This window comes from Nyctereutes procyonoides, unplaced genomic scaffold, assembly GCF_905146905.1.
Source record: "Nyctereutes procyonoides isolate TBG_1078 unplaced genomic scaffold, NYPRO_anot_genome, whole genome shotgun sequence".
In the NCBI taxonomy this organism is placed as follows: domain Eukaryota; kingdom Metazoa; phylum Chordata; class Mammalia; order Carnivora; family Canidae; genus Nyctereutes; species Nyctereutes procyonoides.
Window position 1 is genome coordinate 51,773,298 of NW_026575126.1, and position 21,483 is coordinate 51,794,780.

Genomic DNA, 21,483 nt, shown 5'->3' on the forward strand with positions numbered 1-21,483 from the left:
AGAACAGCCAGCATGATGCAGAACCCCTACTCTGTCAGGAAGCCTTGTTTATAGCACCCCTGATGCTGGAGTTGAATGTCTAAGGGTTGGTCCCAGACATGAAACACTGCACCTTCAAATGGTCTCTCCGGCTGGCCCCATATGTTCCTGCACCTTATATCCGGGTCCAGGAGATCATATCCTGCCTATGCAACCATGGCAAATCGCTCCTTACTAGGGTCTCTGTCTTCTTCTCTCTTTGCATTCCAACATTTTATCATAAAAACTGTCGCATACATACAGAAAAGCTGGAAGAACTGTACAGTCACCTCCTTTATACACACCACCTAGCTTCTGCAATGCAGTTAATATTAATAATTCTACATTAATATTTTAAAATTATGCTATACTTGCCTTATTGCATGTCTACTGATCTTTCCTTTTGAGATTTATTTATTTCTTTGGGGGGGAGGGGCAGAGGGAGAGGGAGAGAGGATCTCAAGCAGACTCCCACTGAGCACAGAGCCCAACATGGGGCTTGATCTCATGATGCCGAGCTCGTGACCTGAGCCGAAACCAAGAGTCGAATGCTTAATGACTAAGCCACCCAGCATCCCCACCATGATCTTTTTTTGAAAGCATCTTAAAATAAGTTACAGGCATTAGTACACTTCCCCCTGAAACACTTCAGCAGGCATGTCAGTAGCCAGAGTTCAGTGTGTGTTTATGGCTCTTCCCCCCCACCCCCCCTCGCAAATAACATTTACATCCAACAAGATGCATAATCCTTAAGTGTACCTGATGAGTTTGACAACACACACACCTGTCCCATAAAGATGTAGAACATCACTGTTAGTTCAGAAATGTCCTTCTTGCTCCCTTCCACTCAATCCCCTTCCCTCCTGTTCACGTCCCACAACTATTATTCTGGTTTTTCACCATAGACTAGTTTTGGTGGTTCTCAAACGATATAAATGCAGTCATATATATATAAATGTTAAATTATAAATTATATATATATATATAATGTTAAAGCATAATGTTCTGCTTGTTTGTGACATTCATCCATGCTGTTGTGTGCATCAGTACTTTGTTCCCTCTCACTTCTGAATAATGCTCCATTATATGAATATATGACAGCTTGTTATCCTTCATTCTGCTGATGGGACAACTGGCTGCTTCTAGTCTGGAGCCTGTGACATGTAAAGCTGCTGTGAATATCTGAGTCCCATTTTTTGTGCAGACATAACATTGTCATCTCTCTTAGGCAAATACCTAGGAGTGGCTATTTATGGTTCATGGGAGTAGATAAATGTTCAGTTTCACAAAATACAACTAGAGCTTCTTCCTAAGTGGTTATACCACATTATACCCCTCCACTGCCCGAGAGTTCTGGTTGCTCCACATCCTCACCAACACTGGTGTTGTCAGTCTTTGTAACTTTTAGACATACCGGTACCTGGGTGTATAGTGCTATTTCGCTGTGGTTCCAATCTGCCCTTCTCTGATGGCTAATGACGTCAAGCACCTTTTCAATGTTGAGGGCATGAGGCTGAGTGAAGCATGCTGGTCACAAAAAGACAAATACTGTATGACTCCACTTATGTGAGGTACCCAGAGTAGTCAGATTCATAGAGACCCAAGGAATGGTGATTGCCAGGCACTGGGGGCAACGAAAGACGGAAGCTATTGTTTAATGGGTATAATGTTTCAGTTTTGCAAGATGAAAAGAGTCCTGGAGACAGATGGTGGTAACGGTTGTAATGCTATGAATGTACTTAATACCACTGAAATGCGCACCTAAAAAGGGATAAGCTGTTGCACTGTATGTTAACTAACTATAATTTAAATAAATATTTTTTAAAAATGGATAACCTGGTACATTTTGTTAGGTGTGTTTTGTCATAATTACTAATAGTTTTTTTTAAAGATTTTATTTATTTATTCATGAGAGACACAGAGAGAGAGAGAGGCAACTAATAATTTTTTTTAAGAAAGTAGAGCCTATAGGCACCCGAGTGGCTCAGTTGGTTAAGCATCTGTCTTTGGCTCAGGTCATGTTCCCAGAGTCCCAGGATTGTGCCCTGCATGGGGCTTCCTGTTCAGCTTCTCCCTCTCCTCCCTGCTCGTATTCTCTCTTGTTCTCTCTCATATAAATAAATACAATCTTCAAAAAAAAAAAAAAAAAGAGTAGAACCTACATAGATTTCACATTCAATGACTACAGTGCCAATTCACTGTAGTCCACTTGGATGAGCAGAATTTCTCTTAGTGGCAAGAGTAACTTTGCACCTGTTTAATCACTCCAGAGGCTTCATATTTCTCTGTCTTCATTTTCATGATCTCCTAGCCAAACCTTATCAACAAGACCAAAAAATTTACAGTAGCCCCATTAGCTGTTGTGTTCTGAAGGCCAAGGTCAAAGACACAATGCTCAAAGCCACAAAATAGCTGGGACATCCCACCGTGAGCCAGGAGAGGAGGAGGCGTGGCCCTGCCAGCCACCATTCCCGTGGGTTCTCCAACACACAGAAACTGAGAGCTAACATCTAAGAGTCATGTGGATCCCACACTAGCAAAGGTGGGCTGCAAACAAGAACCTGTCGAGCTCTGCCTCCACCCCCGGACACCACTGCATCTTCCCCTCCTGTTCAACTGACCTCCACGTGATTTGGTGAAGGTAGACTTTGGCTGCTGTGAAAATCAGCATCGACATCCCATGGCCTCAGTGCATCACATGAGGATTTTGTTTTCTGTCTCTAAAACAGGCCTACTTTGCACAATGTGGATTTTTGTTCAGAACCAGTGTCTCCTTTTCCACAGATGGCATGAAAAACAACACCGTTACCTGGATATCTGCTCCTAACACCCTCCATCCCTGGCTTTCCCTGCTTCCCAGCAACTGTTTCTGCTGGAAGAAAACTCCCCAGCCTTCAGGGACCAGCCTGGCTCTCATCCTGCCTGCGTGGTATAGACCGTGCTGCCATTCTTGAATCTGTTATCCCCTTCTCTCATCGTGGGCTCGCCCCCTCTGGCACAGACACTTCTGGCTAGAGCACCCTTTGTGGTGGGGGCTGTTCCGTGCACCGCAGCTACTTAGCAGCATCCTTGAACTCAATTCGCTGAACCCACAACATTTCCCAGCCCTGCCAAGTGTCCCAAGAGCAAGTCTGTCCTTGGCTCAGAACCCCTATCTTTAGGATAGAAGCTAATATGTAGGCCCATGGCCACCCAGCCAATGGCTGACAGATGTGGGAGGTCAAAGGCTGGATCTGGGTCTGAAGGAGGAAGGACACTGCAGCTCCATCCACCATCCGCCATCTGGGTGGGGATCCATTGTCCCTTCTCCAACCACCCATCAGGCTGAGGCTATGACCATGCTCTCAATGGGCTGTCACTCTTCCCCTAGACTGCTTCCCTCTCTCCCCTGCAGGGCATTCTCCTACAACCCCCCACCAAAAGATATGTTATCATCCTCACTCCCACTACCTTAGAACGTGACCTTATCGGGAAATACGGTTATTACAGATGTAATTATTTAAAATGGGGACATAATGAAATAGGGTGGCCCCTTCATTCAACAGGACTGGTGTCCTTAGAAGAAGAAAAAAGACACAGACACGGACAGACAGGTCCTGTGATGGATGGAGGCAGAGGTGGGAGTGGTACAGCTGTCACCCGAGCAATGCCGAAGATTGCCAACAACCACCAGAAGCCAGAAGGCGGCAAGGAAGAGTTCTCTCTGACAGGTTTCAGAGGGAGCGTGGCTTTGATCTTGGACTCCTAATGTCCAGACTGTGAGACAATGAATTTCTGTGGTGTTAAGCCTCTAATGTTTGTTTTGTCACAGCAGCCCTACAAGCGAATAGATTTACACCCAAATCCTTATCTCAAGCTCTGCTGCCAGGGAACCCAACCTCAGACAACTGGCCTTTCCTTTTTTTAAAAAAAAAAAAAAAAATTTTTTTTTTGTATTTATTTATGATAGTTACAGAGAGAGAGAGAGAGAGAGAGAGAGAGAGGCAGAGACACAGGCAGAGGGAGAAGCAGGCTCCATGCACCGGGAGCCCGACGTGGGATTCGATTCCGGGTCTCCAGGATCGCGCCTTGGGCCAAAGGCAGGCACTAAACCACTGCGCCACCCAGGGATCCCCCCCCCTTTTTTTTTAATTTTTTTTTTTGACAACTGGCCTTTCCACTAGCCTTTCTTCCAGTGAGAAGGAAGGAGGAGAGCAGGGGGCAAGGTGGCAGGTGGGAGAAAGAAATTCACTCCGGGGAATCCTTCATTCATTCCACAAATAGTGCTTGATTGAGCACTACTACACACCAGGCACTGTTCTCGGTGCAGGACACACAGAAGTGAACAAAACAGAAACTGTTCTTGTGGGGTTTCCATACTAGCAGGGGAGACAGACCACAGAATGTATGGTCTGCAGGATGATGGTTAAAGTCTCTGGAGAAAAGCAAAAGCAGGAGAAGGGGACAGGGAGTGCCTGGGTGCTGGCTACTGCGTCAGCAGAGACATGCAGTGGACACCACCTCCGGCCCAGCTACAGACGGTCCCGAAGTTCTGCTCGGGCTTGGTCCTGGCCCTTCTTTCTCCTTCCCAGTCTTTCCGTGAGGGTGTGGGGGCCCACCTGACGAGCATGCTAGGGCCAGAATGGCAACCTGAAAAACCACTACTGATGTTCCCTCCTTCCCTGTGTCCTCCTTACCCCTCATTCCTGTTCCCCGGGATAGCCTCCTAAAGAATCTACCTGCACCCAGGTCCTGGTCTTTGGCCTCAGATTTCAGGAGAATCAAACTACAGCAGATGTGCCAGAAAAATCTTCGCTGAAGTTGTGACATTTCAGCCAAGACCTAAAGGAGGCAAGGTGTGTGGATGTCCAGATTCTCTGATGTGCGCAGTCAAGCTGGCGATACAGAGTCGATCTTGTCCGGTGGGTCTCCCTCTTTCAACCCTCTTGATGGTCGAAAACCCAGTGATATCAAATATTGAGGAGGCTACATGGAAAGCACCCAATCTATTCTGATCATGTGATGGGAAGGAGGATACAGGATTATAGCAAACACAGCTAACACTTTGACCATCACCTCCTGGTCCTGATCACTTCAGTGCACACAGGTCTGCATGTAGCTACCAGCTCTTGTACTTTTTTTTTGCATCTGTGGATGTCAAAGGTCTCTTTATCAACCAGTATTAACAGGCCAGAAATGCCAGGGAAGGAACATCTCCATACCCCTGCCAACAGCCTTCATTCAGGGGCTGATAGGAGTTGGTATATACACACCCCAACTCCCCCACCACTCAGGTGGAAAGACTCTAGACATGTGTCTAATCCTGGCTTCCCATTTCCCCAGCAGGTTTAGGGCCTGATCTCCCCAAAGTGGTGGCCAGCTGGATAATGCATACTTTATGTCAATTTCCCACCCTCCTCCTGGTGTTTCCTCTGCTGTCACCTCCCTAATAAATGACTTCCCTTGCCTCAGGATTCTCTTCTTCCTAGGGGGATCCAAATGAAGAGAAGGATAAATCTGTCTTTGAATGGAAACACACACACACACACACACACGAGCAACCCCTCCAGTCCCCATGTTTAAAACCTAATACTCCAGGTATGATGCTGGATCATCAAATCCCTGACCAGTAGAGTTCAGCTTTGAAAAGCACCTTGGCATGTTTGACATAAAATAATCCCGCCTGCATTACACAGGATTGTCACCGTCAGCCTGAATGGACTAGACTGGCCTCCAGCTGGCTGGGTCTTTTCCTTCCCTTGGGCTCCTACCTCGTCCTTCTCTGCACAGTTCGTGCATTGTCATCCACAGAATGCCCAAGGGAGGGACTCTATCAGCCCACTGGGGACAGAGCCTGGTCCGTGGGTGGCTTCCCAAGCAGCCAATTGCAAGTCTGTGGGCTGGTAGGGGGAAAGAAGCCAATCTCACAATTTGCCTGAAAAACATCCATATATCATCCTGTTCTGCAGCCCTCATTTTATTTTTCCCAAATCAATTTCTGAAAGTCAAAATAACTGATAGCTTCATACCCTGGACAATCATTCTCCTTATTAAATAACCCGGCATCAATGACAAAAAAGCTCCCAGGGTGGTGGTGGTTACACGAATCTATACATGTGATAAAATGTCCTAGAACTACAAACACACACACACACACACGCATGCACACACACACACACAATGGTGCATGTAAAAATCTGTGAAAATTCTATAAGGTCCAAAGCTTCATTGCCAACGCCAATTTGCTGGTATTGCTAAGGCACTCTGCTTGTGTAAGATTTCTCACTGGGGTTGCTAGATGAATAGAACACAACCACTCTATATTACATCAGCAACTTCTTGGAAGTAGAAAATTATTTCAAAATGAAAAGTTGTTAAAATACAAAGACAATTTCAATAATAAAATAAAAATAATCATCTTTTTTTTTTTTTTTTTTTTTTGCAAAGATCCCAGCAGGAGACACCACCAAACCACCCCTTACCTGAGAGCTGGGGACCAGCGCCTTCCACCAATGCCCGCCTTTCACCAGGTCAACCTCGCACAAAGGCACAGACACCTTCCCAATGACACAATGGCGGGAAAACTTATCAAAATCCACCACAGTTAGCAGCAGGGTCCTCCTCTGAGCTTCGAGGAAGGGGATCTCGAAGGTGTAACGCTCCTCAAACACAGGCTTCTGGGTCTTGCGTTTGACCCCCGTCTGCTTAGAGTTCTTCTGGTCTGGCAGGAGACAGATCTTGACATAGGGGTTCGAGTGGGCCATGTCCTGGCGCGATCCGTCATGGGAGATGGGCGGTGGCAGGTCCCTGGCCTCGATCACCCGTACCGTCAGGTGGTTGTGCAGCAGGTCATATTGGGTGCTGAAGTGCAGCATGCCCAGCTGGTACTTGGACAAGATCTCCTCGTCTGTTAGGAAGTCCACATCGTCGCTGTTGGAGTCGAGGGAGTACAGCTGGGGCTCGAACTTTCTGAAGTAGTCGTCTGGGGTATAGGTCCGTCTGAGCACCGAGGGCTGGATGGGCTCCTTTTTGGCACTGAGAACGCCAAACTCGATGGGTTTAATATCAATAAGTGGGGAGCTGGGTCGTCTGGACTCAAGACCTAAACAGTCACCAGAAATAATAATTAAGACCACCATGTATGGGACCGAACCTGGGCCACTTTGTGAAATTAGCACCATTTCTCAGATTCTCACATTGTTCACTCTGTTTCATGATGCTCTGTGCCATCTGCTCTCCACACCCTGAGATACTCTTATTTATTCTATGAGAGGTAGCTTGGTGGCATTATCACCTCCGTCACGGCCAGGCACTGTTCTAAATGCACTGACATATCAAGTCATCTTCACAAGGTTTTAGATAACGACTATCCCTATTTGACAGATGAGGAAACAGAAACCTTAAATAATTCTCCAAAAGTGACCCAAGTAGTGAGAGGAAGAACCAGGAGTCAAGCCAAGCCTGTCTGGCTCCAAAGTCTTGACGCTAACCATTACCCTATACTGCCTCCACTTTCAGAGAGTGGACCCTGAGGCCAGAATTTCGGGGACTCAGTTTCCCCATCTGTAAAATGGAGTCAGTAATAGTCCCTACTTCAAAGACTGTGGTGATTCACAGAGCCAATGCATGGAAAGGGCTCGGCATAGAACGTGCACATGGTAAGAGGTCACTAAATGGTAACTATTATACTTTGTCAATGATCATATTTGAACTTCACCACTTGTGGGGCACCTCACCCCTCCCCATCAACCAGCAGAGTTCCCAAGTCCACCATTTGAATCTTTGCTCATTCCTCTATTCTAGCAGTGAGCTCATGGAATTTTTTTTTAAAACTATTTAACTGAAGAAAAAAAAAAAAAACTATTTAACTGAGGCACAAATGGCATACAAAAGGCTGTGCATGAGTTTGGAGGTAAGTATGTATCCATGAAACCATCACCACACTCTGTGCTATCAACATATCCATTATCTCCAAAAGTTTTCTCCTGCCTTATTTATTTAATTTTTCTGGTGATAAAAATCTTTATATAAGATCAAGTCTCTATAAAATTTTAAGTAATAAAATATTGTTAACCATATGCACTGTGCTGTACAGTAGATCTCTACACCTTATTTATCTTGCATAGTGGAAACCAACACCTCCCCAGTTCCCCCACCCTGGCAACCACACTTTACTCTCTGCTCCTAGGAGTTTGACTATTAGATTCCTCTTTTAAAGCAGGGTTATATACTATTTGTTGTTCTCTCATGACATTGCCCGAACACCTGTCATGTCTGCTAAAATCATGACACTTTGGTCTGGTGCATGGTTGGTACTCTGATAACTATGGACTAAATGAAAATCATCTGTGTTTAGAGCTGGGCATGCGACCTGGGACTCATCTAGATTGGTGCCATTCAAGAGAAACATCATGGGTTTTAGAAATACAAACCACGTAGGGAACATAAAATCTTCCAGGATCCCCTTTTTTTTAAAGGTGCAAAGTAACAGGTGAAATTAATTTTAACATTTTCAACATATAATCAAAATTAAAACATTTTAGTGATAGACGGTTTAAATTTTCTTTCAGTTCCTGGCTTCAAAATCATGAGTATAGAGCACATGAGGCGTGTCTCGATTGGGCTCAGCCCCATTTAAATGCTCGCCAGCAACATGTGGCTAGTGGCCACTGTACTGGACAGAGCAGGTCAAGAACAGGCCTCTCATTTTACAGACAGAAAGACTGAGGTCTAGAGAAGCCTCACATGTCTGCTGCTTCACTCTATCAAGCCCTTGAACTTTCTCTATTTCCCCTTCCCCCCACATTTGCCCCCAGGAAAGATAAGACACCAATATTTCCACCTGAGTGGATCTACATCATGAATTTTAAGCTTTTCTCCTCTGTTAAGTGAATAGCAGACAGCTGAAATGACTGCAGTGATACTTTTGGGATGTAAGAGGAGGCTGGGACTCTGGTTTCATCCTCCTTTTTCCTCCCCAGCCAAATTATGCCATTGGGTCAAACACAGACGCTGTACATCAGAGTGGACAGACTGGGTGGCCTGTGGACCCAGTTTGACCCAGAAATCTGCTTTGTTTGGGTTTAAAGCTAAGAAAGTTTTATATAAAAACCAGATTGCCAGTTTCTCTTTAGAAAGGACAGGCAGGGGACACCTGGGTGGCTCAGTGGTTGAGTGTCTGCCTTTGGCTCAGGTCGTGATCCCAGGGTCCTGGGATCAAGTCCTGCGTCAGACTCCCCAAAGGGAGCCTGCTTCTCCCTCTGCCTATGTCTCTGCCTCTCTCTCTCTCTCTGTGTCTCTCATGAATAAATAAATAAACTCTTTTTAAAAAGAAAGGGCAAGCAGTACTGAGCCCACAGTCTCTTTCTCTCTCTCCTACAGGAGAGTTGAGTAGCCGCTGCCCCCCGTGACTGGGGCATCAGCTCCCCAAGTCCCCACCCTGCCCTGGTAACTGAGGCCGAGTCAGCTGCCACTTGTCACTGCATCAGAACAACATTCAGCTCTGTCCAACCCTCTGCAACTCATCCCCCAACATAACGCACCCAGCCCCTGAAGTGACCTGAATTTGCAAGTTCTCCTGTATGACACAATAACACACACCTTTTGGGGTCTGATATGATATATATGCTGGCCATGTCAATCAGTTGAGCCAATTCTATGAAACTCGTGATTAGTAAAAAGAGAAATCAATCAAAATAATCGCTTCTGATTGAACTCAGCAGAAATCAGGTGTAATGCACTCCTATCACATTGTCATTATTTCTCCATCCTCTTGTCTTCCGGACTGTCACCTCACCCTGCCCCTCCTCAGACAACCCCTCCCCTCACATCTTTCCTTGGGGATGCTGCTGAGTATCTGGGAAAGCCAGCTCTCTTCTTTTGTCCTGGGGCCCCGGCTAATGGGATTTTAATTCATGGGCCTGAATGGAGGTGCAACAACACAGGACTGCATGAGCCATGACCCCTAGACAGTCACAGCAAAAACGCTTACTTGAAATCCTCCGGGTCAGGCTGTACGTAGACTTAGATGTGTCTGAGGATGAGCATCTTCGATCTGGGGAGTTGGTCCGTGGGGTCAGAGGGACTTCACTGGCTGTGTGGACAGAGTCCCCGTCCTTGTCACTGCTCCGGCTGGCCATCCTATAGGAAGGGAAGAGGTATCAATGGTTGTCAAAAAATCTCCAGGGACTGGCATCTCCATTCCTTGGAGGGCAGACCCACAATGAAATAGCTCTCAGATCCAGTTTAGACAACTTGGGGTAATACAAACCTGAATCACCATGGCAGCCCTAAACTCTTAATAACGAGTGACTTTTTGCACAAAATGTGAAATGATATGAATAAATACTTTCCAATTTAGAACAATCTGTCAAGAATGTGCATAATTCCAAGCTAAGACTGTGGGAAGGCTTATGCAGGCTATCGCCACATGGGGGCGCCACTTTGGCTAAGCCAAGCCCAGACCCAGATCTTCAGTCTGGGAAGGAACCAAGGAGGTGTTCCTACCCATCTGAAACTGGGCAAGTGGCTTTTGGTGAGAAGTGCTCTGCTGTTTCAACCCTCACTGTGTCTACACTTTAACATGTTTTAAACGTATCATATAGCAGTGTCACTCAAGAGTTCTTTGTGTGGCAGGGCTATAGCCACAAAATGGCCCTGAGAATCAATGACAAGACCAATAGTTCAATGTGAAGAAACAGCTAAAAATGAGCAGCAGCCATGATGTAATGTGCTCCCCATGAGGATGAAAGATACTAAAAGAAGAAAAAGCACTGGGTAAGGGATGGGGAGATACAGGGTAGTAATTAAGAGCACAACCTCTTGGCCTGAACCCTGGCTGGGTGACCTTGGGCAAGGCCCTTCTCTCTGTGCCTCCATCTACCCATCTGTAAAATGGGAATAATACTAGTACCCACCTTATATGGTTGCTCTCAACACTGAATGAGTTAACACATATGAAATGCTTATTAGAATAGTTCTTGATATGTAGTAGGTATGTGCTCAACACATTCTAGCTGGCATTTATTACAATCTTTAAGATTCCCCAATCCCCATTAAGCTAGGTAAGGATGCTGGGGGGTGGAGAGAGGAGGGCAAAAAAGCTGGTGGAGTAGTGCCAGGAGATGGATGCTGCTACTGACATGCCCCTAAGCTGTCGTGGCTATAGACTGATACCTTCTGAGACTGCATCCCCTTCTCCCCCCAGCTTGACATTTAAGCCTGTGCAGAAGCTAGTCTTGAAAAATGCGAGTTTCCAATTCTAGAAGGTCTTTAGATGCAGCCTATGCATGAAATTAGACCGATCTAATATTCTTCCAAAGCAATATAAGGGTCACAGCTAGGACAAGACAGGGCATGTTATGGGGGGGTCAGAGGGGCAGGGGAATACCCAGTCCTCGCTTGCCTCCTGCTCTTGGTCTGTAGCAGATGAAATGGGGGGAGGGGGAGGGCAGGGGAAGGCACAGAAATGCAATCATACTGTATTGTTCATCCTTGGCTCTCCCTTAAACAAAAGCTGCAGCATCTTCCCAAGGTAGTAGAACCACCTCAGGCACCTCCGTGTGCATGCCTGTTACCCACCTGCCATTCGTCAGTGCAGCAGCCACCTCCACCTGTAAAGTCCCATCCGGTCTTCAAGGCTCAGCTTAAGCGCTGTCGCCCCCCTGAAGCTTCAGCTGAATCTTCTCAGTTGTCTGAACCACTCCTGCCTCCTCTGCACCCACCAGGCTTCCCAGCCCTTCCTCCAACACACTGCCATGCTGTTGCTGTTCCCTCTGCCTGGAACGCTCTTCCAGTCTCCATCTCTTGTTTGGTTCCTCCTCATCAGTCAGGTTTCAGCTTCAACAGCACCTCTTCAGAAGCTCTGTCCTGTCCCCATCACCTCTTCCCCCCATCAGCCCTTCTTTACCTCTTCAACAACGCACATAACTACTACCTTTAGTGGTGGCTTATCTTCTGCATCTGACACTAAATCCTTGCTCCATGGGGGCAGGCCAATGTCTCCTACCCACCACCAAGGCTGACCTCACCCTAGCACAGCATCTTCCATGTTTATTTTCTCAGTAAATCAATGAATGGATACACCCTTCTTGTGATTCTTATCTGATTTATCTTATCTCAAGATGATCTGAGGCATATCTTACCACCCTCCACAGCAGCCCCTTCTTAATGGGGCGATCTGTTCTTATCTTGATCAAAGGTACCAGCTGCTTAGCACCACGTATGTGCCAGGCACTATCCTTTTTTTTTTTGAAAGATTTTATTTATTTAAAAGAGAGAGAGCATATGAGTGAGAGAGAGAAAGAGAGAGAGAGCAGGAAATTGGGGCAGAGGCGGAGAAAGAAGTAGACTTCCCACTCCTCAGGGAGCCCGATGCAGTGCTTGATCCCAGGACCCTGAGATCACGACCTGAGCTGAAGGCATACACTTAACTAACTGAGCCACCCAGGCACCCCTGAGTTTACTTGTTATTAATAACCTCACCCCCCTTCCAGACTGGGGAATGGAAGGCTGGTGGGGTGGGGAATGGGGTGGGTCATTATTTTGCACCACTGTTAAACTCCCAATGAAGTCCAGCAATACCAAATTTGAACTACATGCTCTAAACTACTGAGCTGGGCATCCCTGGTGAGACCCGTCAGAGCTATGCATCTAGTAGGTCGACACATGCCTGATAAACAAAGAAGTGACCTGACTTTAGTTCACCCTTCAATGAGGGTCTTTCTGGCATCGCTCCAAAAGGAGCCAGTTGGATTGTATATAGTTTTCCTGACCTTCACTGGCCCAGCCCAGCCAAAAAAAGCTGGGGTACTCAAATGACAGGATAATATGTGACAATTAATGGTGGTGTCCCCCAAAATACCCCACACATAAAGGACTAGCTCATTTGCCACATGCTGCCCCACAGAGAGGCATGTCCTGTGGTTCTTAGCTCAAATGTCACAGTAGGAACAGCACTGCAGAGCCTGCACACTTGACATTTCTACTCCCTGACTGTTTGATAACATGCAATGCCCACTTGGTAAATAAATCTGGGGAAAGCACAAGCTGTAAATTCACTTTTTGAATGATTTAACCCGCCTCCCCTTTACAGATTTCTCTTAACATTTTGCATTATGTTGAGTGCCAAAAATATACTAAGTTGCTACCTGGGATTCAAGAAATTCATCTCAAGAAGTATGGAGAGTCATGTACCGTTGTTCAGGCTCTAGACTGCAAAGCTCTAGGTGGTATCATTCATAATGACCATGAGGTCAATGGAGTCTTCCAGAATTGTGTGGTGTGTTGGCCCTACTGGGAAGGTTCCAGCCCTCTTTTCTGCTTGTGGCAAGACCAAAGTGTCTTGCCAGAGGTTCCCAACCCCTTGCTCCCAGAAAGAGTCCTCCGCTTGCACAATGGGTCCACAGCCAGAGTACAACCGTCCTCCGGCTCAGTGCCAGGACCTAGGGCATGCATCTGTAACACTCAACATTTGGGTATTGAGGGCAAACAGTACCTGACTGTGATTTTCAGTGTCCATCAGGATTCTCCACTGGTTCAGAAACTAATTCAAAGTCCTTAAAATTTGGCATTCAAGACCCTACATGTCCTGAGCTTGCAGGCTCATTTCCCATGATTCCCCCAACTCTTCCTAAATGTTGTGGAGTTTGCCCATTCTGGGTCCAGTCCCTCCTCTCTGGTTACAGCACCCAAATTGTCTATTACAAAGATTGGCATGGGGCACCTGGGTGGCTCAGTCAGTTAAGCATCTGCCTTTGGCTCAGCCCCACATCGGGGGAGGGGGGTGGTCCCCACTCAGCAGGGAGTCTGCTTCTCCCTCTGACCCTCCCCCCTCTCATATTCTCTCTCTCTCAAATATATAGAGTCTTAAAAAAGAAAAAAAAAGAATGTGGCCAATATAAGGGTGCCTGGATGGCTCAGTCACTTAAGCATCCAATTCTTGATTTTGGCTCAGGTCATGATCTCAGGGTTGTGAGATTGAGCCCCACATTGCTGCTTAAGATTCTTCTCCCTCTCTCCCTGCCCCTCCCCACCTCAAAAGAAGAATGAAGCCAATACTGAAGAAACAGAGAGAGAGAGAGAGAGAGAGAGCGCATAAATGCATGCCCATGACAACATTTGAGCCCTTGGATCCAGCTATGCCTGAAGCCACTATCCTTGGATTTTTTCCAAAATGAGACTCTATGCAGAACTATCGTATTGGAGTACAGGATGTGAATGCACAACTCTAGCTAGACCTATGTACCTGCCTTATCTGCTATATGATATTTAAAATCTCCTGAGCACAGTAATAGGACTCTAACTAACCTCTGCATCCTGCAGTGCTTAGCACAAAGAACAGTCAAGAAATAATTGCCAAAGAAACTGAGATTAAGTTTCCAACCAGATGACTGGCACTTTCAAGATTCAATTTCTGCTTGCAGGTCAGTCAGTTGGTCAATAAATAATTTTTTGGAGTGAATGACACAGATAAAAACCCTGCCCTCACAGAGCTGGCATTCTTCTGAACATGGCTTTCAAGATACCAGGTGGGCTGAGCCAATCTCTGCCACACAGGGCACTAGAAAATGGGAATGATCTTTCTCTCTTTTTTAAAAGATTTTATTTATTTGAAAGAGAGCAAGAGAGAGACATAGCGAGAGAGCACAAGCAGGAAGGACAGGGAGAAGCAGGCTCCACACAGAGCAGGGAGCCTGATCCCAGGACCCCAGGATCTCAACCTGGGCCGAGGGCAGACACTGAAGGGACTGAGCTATCCAGGCAGTGAGGGAATGATCTCCTGATCAACGAATTGGTTTCACCACACATCTCACTCTACACATACCTGCAGGATTCAGGCTACAACCCATGAGTAACGAAAGCATTTCTTAACACTGTCTTTACACCGTTTAAAGCATCTCTATCAATACGTACAAATTCAGAAATGAATAAATACTACTCTATAAAGTATGTTATGTGCACATCTCATTGCTCTTAATCACAACCCTATAAAATAGGTTCTATTATTGTTCTCACTTCACAGATGTGGAAACTGAGACCAGGGCAGCCCGGGTGGCTCAGCAGTTTAGCGCCGCCTTCAGCCCAGGGCGTGATCCTGGAGACCCGGGATCGAGTCCCACATCAGGCTCCCTGCATGGAACCTGCATCTCCCTCTGCCTGTGTCTCTGCCTCTTTCTCTCTCTCTGTGTGTGTGTGTGTGTGTGTGTGTGTGTCTCTCATGAATAAATAAATGAAATCTTAAAAAAAAAAAACCTGAAACCAAACAGGGTGAGATGAGCCACTTACATTTATGACTGCCAACCAGGTGTCAACCATTCTTAAGTGTTTTTCTGTGTACTAATTTGTGCGGTCACCACAACAACCATATGAGATAAATACTATTATTTTGATCATCCCCATTTTATAGATGTGAAGTCAAGACACAGAGATCTAACAACTTGCCCAAGGTCACGGAACTAGAAAAAAGGTAGGAGAAACAGGATCTGAATGCATGGAGATTGACATAGAGGCATTTTGCTATGGAAATATCTGATGCTTGTCTCTAAGAAGGGTAAATGAGAAGACTGAGGCATGACCTCCAACTTGGAGGGAAAGAGGGGATATCGTGGACTTCCAGAACCTCAGAGCAAAGATTTAGCTGGACCGGCATTGAGGCTCTGGCTGTGGGCCTTTGCACTGCCTCTTGCCCTCTCTGGGTCTCCCACTGTGTCAGGAGAAGGTGTACTTGATGATGGTCAGGACCTTCTCAGCGCTGGCCTTTCTAGACTCAACCCAGACTCTCTAGCCATGTGCCTCTCTCAGCCATGGAGAGGTGGACCGGACACGTGGCTGAGAGGCTTCAAAACTGCATTCCCAAAATATCTGAGCGACTGGCAGATGGAGATGTTGTATGCAGGCGCGGGAGGAGCACGAATTGGAAATAAAATGAAAGATGCCAGAGAGAACATAAACAGCGTTGGAGGACAGGATGGAGCTTGGAGGTGCTCTTCTGCTTCCCTGTTTCCGAAGCTCTTGTTCAGACCAGCAAAAAGGCACTTGTTTGTCCGTTTGGTCTACCACTCCTGCAGCAGTTTCTACTGAGCATCGACTGTGTGCCATGCACTGGGTCAGATGCTAGGACAGTTCGTCATACTGACTTGGACAGAAAGCTTTAGAATTTCGACATCCCTTGAAGAATACAGATGCTCACAGATCTCTTTTCTGACTTGGAATGACACTCAACGTGATTAATAGTGCCCACATGCTTAGCAGTGTACAGTTCACATCTCAGAAGAGCCGATGTGAAACTAGCTAAACTTGAGCCCCGCCACCAGCTGGTTTCAGCAGCTTGCCAAACAAAATGAGAGAGGCACAGAGCAGGTCCCCATGGGCAGCAAAGAGGTCCACAGCCACTCAGCCTTTCCCTCAATCATACCCCAAACCCTCCTGCCCGCACCCCGTCTCACAAACTGAGAAAAGAAACCTCCTGAGATTGCCTTCGAGGAAGTTCAGAGCAGTTTTACTTACAGCCAGGGAGGAGTCTGGGCAGGGAAAGGTCCCAGAATTTCAACTTCATCCTCACTCGACTGGCAACAGCTGGACTCATAGCACTTCTGACAGCAGTGCCTGCAAGTCCATCTGCACAGTAGCAGATCGGAGATTCTAGAAAGAAAACCCTGAGGCCATCGGGGGGGGGGGGAGGTGGGCAGTGGAGAGGGGGAGTGGGTGGGGGATGGGAGGGGTGGAGAGGAGGAGAAGGAAAAACACTCGAAATTACAAGCAGCCGATCCCTGCTGAGAAATAAGGACATTCGGGAGGTCTGTCTCTGCTGCTGAACACTTAGAACAAAATGTTTTCCGTTTCTATTTACCAACTGCAGGCATAAAGATGGCAAACACCAACTCGCTGGAGCCATTAATAGTGAGCAAAACATTTGCAGGTATTTTCTTGGGTGGTTTATGTGAACGTCTTTCTCGACAGGTGGGTGGTTTATACAACATCATGAGGGCTATACAGTATGTTCTCGAAACACAATGAATATTACTGTCTTCTTGAAAGCAAAGCAAAAAGGTTTTTTTTTTTTTTTTTTAAATCACCTCAGTTACATGAAAGTAACCAAAAGGAGTAAGGAGGGGGCCGGGGAGGGAAATCTATCCTGTCTGTGAGCATCTCTCCATCGGGCTCTCCCTCCCTGCCATAGAAAGGCATCAAAACTGTGCCATTCTCAACATCCAGTTATCGTTTAACATTGAACATCCCCACAGCCCCACATCAAACTCCAAAATGAAAGGCAAGCACCTCTTGATCAGAAACAAGACTAAACGAATCATCGAATTAACCCACCTCGTTTAAAGGTTCCAACTGCCCTTTTAGAGATCCACGAAGAAGCCAAGGGGCGTCGGGGGTGAGAGGATTACAAAAAGAGAGACAAGACCAGTTTAGCAATATTCCAGCAACTCAGAAAAGAAAAAAGAAAGAAAGAAAGAAAGGAAAAAAAAAAAAAAAGCCCTGCATCTTTCCACTTACCATCCTGGGAAGGGAGCTGACTCCCTAACAACGTACTGCTATCTGCGGGGCTGCTGGTAGCCTCCTGGCTAACCAACACCGAATAAATGGGAAACTTTAGCATTTCGATTTGATTTGCACCGTATGCTGTTATGAATCAGAGCGGGTGGATAGATAGTCATGCTATCCAATGCAGCCACACTTCAGAAGAGCAAACCTTCCTATACAGAAATAGCCATGAAGCCAACCCAAAAGGACATGATTAGCTAAACATGCAGACTGGCACAGAGTGGATGTGACTTGGCTTCCCCCACCCTCCCAGAGGCCCTACCTTATAATTCTGCTCCAATGGTGATGGTGGGGAGTTTCATATGACCACCCACAAACACAGGGAGCAGAAGAGGAAGCCATAATCTGGTCCTGGGAGGGAGGGGCTGAAAAGGGAGGTAGCCCCACCCCCCACCAGGACTTCTCACAGGTTCCCAAGGCACACAGACTCCCTCCCCCTCTTCCAGGGAAGAGTCACAGTGGTTTAGGAATGGATGAGCCATGTAAACCCCGGAGATCAGGAGTCCAACTGCTTCTCAGCCTGGGATATATTCCGGAGATGAACTCAAACTCAGAACACTCAATCAAGATGAAGAAAGTTATCCTCCTTTTCAGTTCTCTCTCAAAATGAAGGTCTCAGTTTGGTACCACTGTATGTTAACGTGTTTCTAACACTTGCACATCTCACCCCACCACCATCCCTTCTTCCTTTTTAAACAGAGAACAGACCCTAGCTCAGAGCCTTGGACATAAGTAATTATGTGACATTATTATCATTGTGTTTATCTTTCCAGCTGCCTTCTGCTTATATCAAGTGACCATGGTTTTCTACTATCGTAGTGACATAAAGTTTCCTTTTCATATGATTTTAAGTAAAGAAAAAAAATAGTGAGTCCATTCATAGGAAAAAGTATTAAGTAAATACAGTACAAGTGGTACACGGCTCATGAAAAATTCAAAATCCTTGAAGTGATGATAAGGGAATGGTTGCAGCTTAGGAAAGAAAGCGTCAGGCATTAATCACAAACTCTTCCAAATGCAAAAGTCGAACCACACACAGAGCAAGACCCGAAGATGCTTAGGGGTCACGCAGAGCTGAGTGGGTAACTGTTGAGGCTGGCTTCACCACCAGCCAGTCCTGTGACTTGGGTAGGTCAGGGGGCTACTCTGAACCTCAGTTACCTCTTTTCTTTAGTGGAAGAGCTAAGCTAGGACTCTATGAAAATTCTTGCCTGTGCTGCCCAGCCGCAGAATATCTGCACTCTTTCCGTGGTTTTATGAGAACGAGGTGGTTTGTCAAGACCAGCTGGAACCTATTAGGCACCAGAGACTGTCCTGGCCAATACAGCAGTGAAAAAGAAGCAAAAAGCTATGCCCGCCTGCACTTACATGTGAGAAAGTGCTTGAGGACTTTTTTGTAAGCACAATAAAGTGCAAGGATAAAGTGTGGCTTTTTCCTTAGACTACAGTCCATGCCCATTCTTTTCAGAGAGGAAAGCATTTCCTGGGTGTGTGGTGATCAAAAGACACCGTTCCTAAAACCATGAGAACAGAGACAAGGCTACCACAGGGCCCAATCATCCAGCTGTCTCAAACCCCAGGTATAAGATGAATGTCAGGGAGCAAAGAGAAACCAAGAGAAAAAGGGGAGAGAAGATGTTTTTATGTTTCCAGCATGCTAAGTCTTTCCTTACATTGGGTCCACCGGGTTCGGGTATTTGGATGGAGGATCACTGATTTAAGCCAAAAACACCAAGGAGAATTCAGATCTTCTAGAACAGGGGTTGTCAAGCTATGACTTGCAAGGCTAAATCCAGCCCACAACCTGTTTTTGTATGGTCCTCCAGTTAAGGATGGTTTGTACCTTTTTAAATGGTTGGAAAAAAAAAAAAGAAAATGAATACTTCCCCACTAGTACAAAGTTGATGATATTCAAATTTCAGTATCCACAAATAGTTTTCTTGGAACACAGCCACGCCCATGCATTTACTATTGTCTATGGCTGTTTGATATCGCAGTCAGAGTTGACTATTTGTGACACGGACCACGTAGCCCTCCAAGAAAATAAATTTACTATCTGGACCTTTGTAGAAAAAGTTTCATACCTTGTGCTAGAAGGAAAGTCAGTATCACAGAGCCAGTCTCATTTTAGCTTAACAAATCCCCCACTGATCCCCACCATCCTCTCTCTTTTAGGTCCCACCACACCCCCTAAGCAGCTGTGTGACCTTGGGCAAGTCACTCATCTCTGTCCTAAAGGTGCTTATTAAAAAACCACAGAGGCGGGTTCTAATGTCCTGCATTTCTCACTGGGTTGTGCATCCTGAGGGGCAGAGACTGCTGTTTTCACAACTGTATCCCCAGCGCCCACACAGAGTAGGCAGTCACTCCAAGTGTTTGTTGAGTGACTATCCAATAGCCCCACGACAACATTCAGCATGCAGTAAGCGTACAGCTCAGTGACGTGACCTTCACTGAACTTGAGGACCTAGACATTCCACAGAGGCCAAGGGAGCCAGTCTAAGCCAGGTGAGGGATGGAGAGACCACCACCGGTGACAGAGCACAGAGTTCCTGCCAGGCTGAAAAGTCCGGACAGGATATTAGTCAGTGGGGAGCCAGGAGACCAGCACCCCCGCCCTGGCGGGCTGTAGCCGAGGGTAAGAGAAGGGAGTCCAGATGCACCCTAAAGGGGGGAACCTGTAGGCTTCTCTGTTAGGCAGAGAGAGGAGCCAGCCCCAGAAAGCAGGCAGCTCAACGGGTCTGACTGCAGGTCTGACTGCATGACCTTGGCGCTGACCTGTCGCCACTTCCCCGCCTTGTATTGAAGGGAAAGGTCTCAAGCAGCCCCCCACCCCCCCAAAAAAAGGATGCTCGGAAATTATTTCCTTCCTTCGCAAAGATTCTTGCGAAGTTTCCTCCAGGTGTTGGGGTTCACAACTCGCAGACCCCAAGGCAAAGGCCGGAAACGATCGAAGGCGCCCGCCCCCCGCCCCCCGCCCCCCAGGCCTCGGCACCCCGTGCCCGGGAGAGGCGACGTCCTTGTCCCTCCCGCCCGGAGCAGCTGCCTCGGGCCCGCTCCGCCGGCCAATTAGCCCGAGCCGTCACCACGGCAACGGCAGCTGGCGGGCCCCGCGGCCGGCGCGTCCCGGGCCGCCCTGGCGCGGCCCCTCCCCGGGGGTGGGGTGCGGGGGGCCGGGCTGCGGGGAAGTCGGCCGCACCCCCTGCGCTGCGGCGAGGCCGGGGCGCGCGCGGAGCCGGGGGGCCTCCATCCCGGGGGCGGGGTCCCCAGCCCCCTGCCCCCTGCCCCCTGCCCCGGGGCGCGCCCCGCCGCCGCACAGGTGGCGCGCCCTGGGGCACCGCTGCGGTGGAGCCAAGTTGGCGGGAGCCCGGCCGCGCGCCGTCAGCCGAGGGGGCGCCGCGGCCCCGGCCCCCCGGCCTCAGCCCTACCTGGATGTACGCCATCTTCGCCCTCGCGCGCTCACTCCGGCCCGGGCATGGCGCCGCCACGGCCGCTCTGCCCTCGCCCGCAGGGGCCGCGGGGCACAGCCAAGGGGGGAAGGAAGCAAGAGGCAGCCGGGCGGCCCCAGACGTGACCGGCGTGGCTGATGAGCGGCGCCCGCCCCTCCGCCGGCCGCCCCGTCCTTGCCCTTCCCCGCGTTCCTGCTCCCGGGGCCGGGGCCGGGGCCGGGGCCGGGGCCGCCTCCCAGGCTGCGGGCGCTCGGGGCGCCCGGGGCCCCCGCCGCGGCCACGCTCGCCGGCCGCCGCTCCCCCCAGGCGCGGGCCGGGCTGCGCGGAGCCCCGGGCGGCCGCGGGCGGGGCTGGAGGCGCCGGGGCCGGGGCGCGCGGGCGCGGGGGCGGGCGCGGGGGCGGGCGCGGGCGGCGCGCGGGCCGGCCCCTCCGCGCGCCTCGGGCCGGCCCCTCCCGAGAGCGCGGCCCCCGGCACAGCCCTGCA

The 21,483-nt window shown here is 48.2% G+C and overlaps 1 protein-coding gene across 5 annotated transcripts in view; it reads right to left on the reverse strand.

The window, feature by feature from the left end:
- Nucleotides 1–21,205, reverse strand: part of SYT17 (synaptotagmin 17) — a 104,132-nt gene extending 82,927 nt beyond the window's left edge. Inside the window, exons 1-5 of one of the 5 annotated variants that reach the window (XM_055340165.1) lie at nt 20,979–21,205; nt 17,320–17,337; nt 16,504–16,652; nt 9,989–10,137; nt 6,480–7,099 (exon numbers count right to left, since the gene is read on the reverse strand). In XM_055340165.1, the coding sequence (XP_055196140.1) occupies nt 6,480–7,099; nt 9,989–10,137; nt 16,504–16,652; nt 17,320–17,337; nt 20,979–20,993 (951 nt within the window). In that variant the 5' untranslated portion in view covers nt 20,994–21,205. Of the gene's footprint in view, nt 1–6,479; nt 7,100–9,988; nt 10,138–16,503; nt 16,653–17,319; nt 17,343–17,502; nt 20,625–20,978 lie in introns of those variants that run through there. The other 4 variants (XM_055340164.1, XM_055340168.1, XM_055340166.1 and 1 more) reach the window with 4 other exon arrangements.
- Nucleotides 21,206–21,483: the final 278 nt, after the last annotated feature.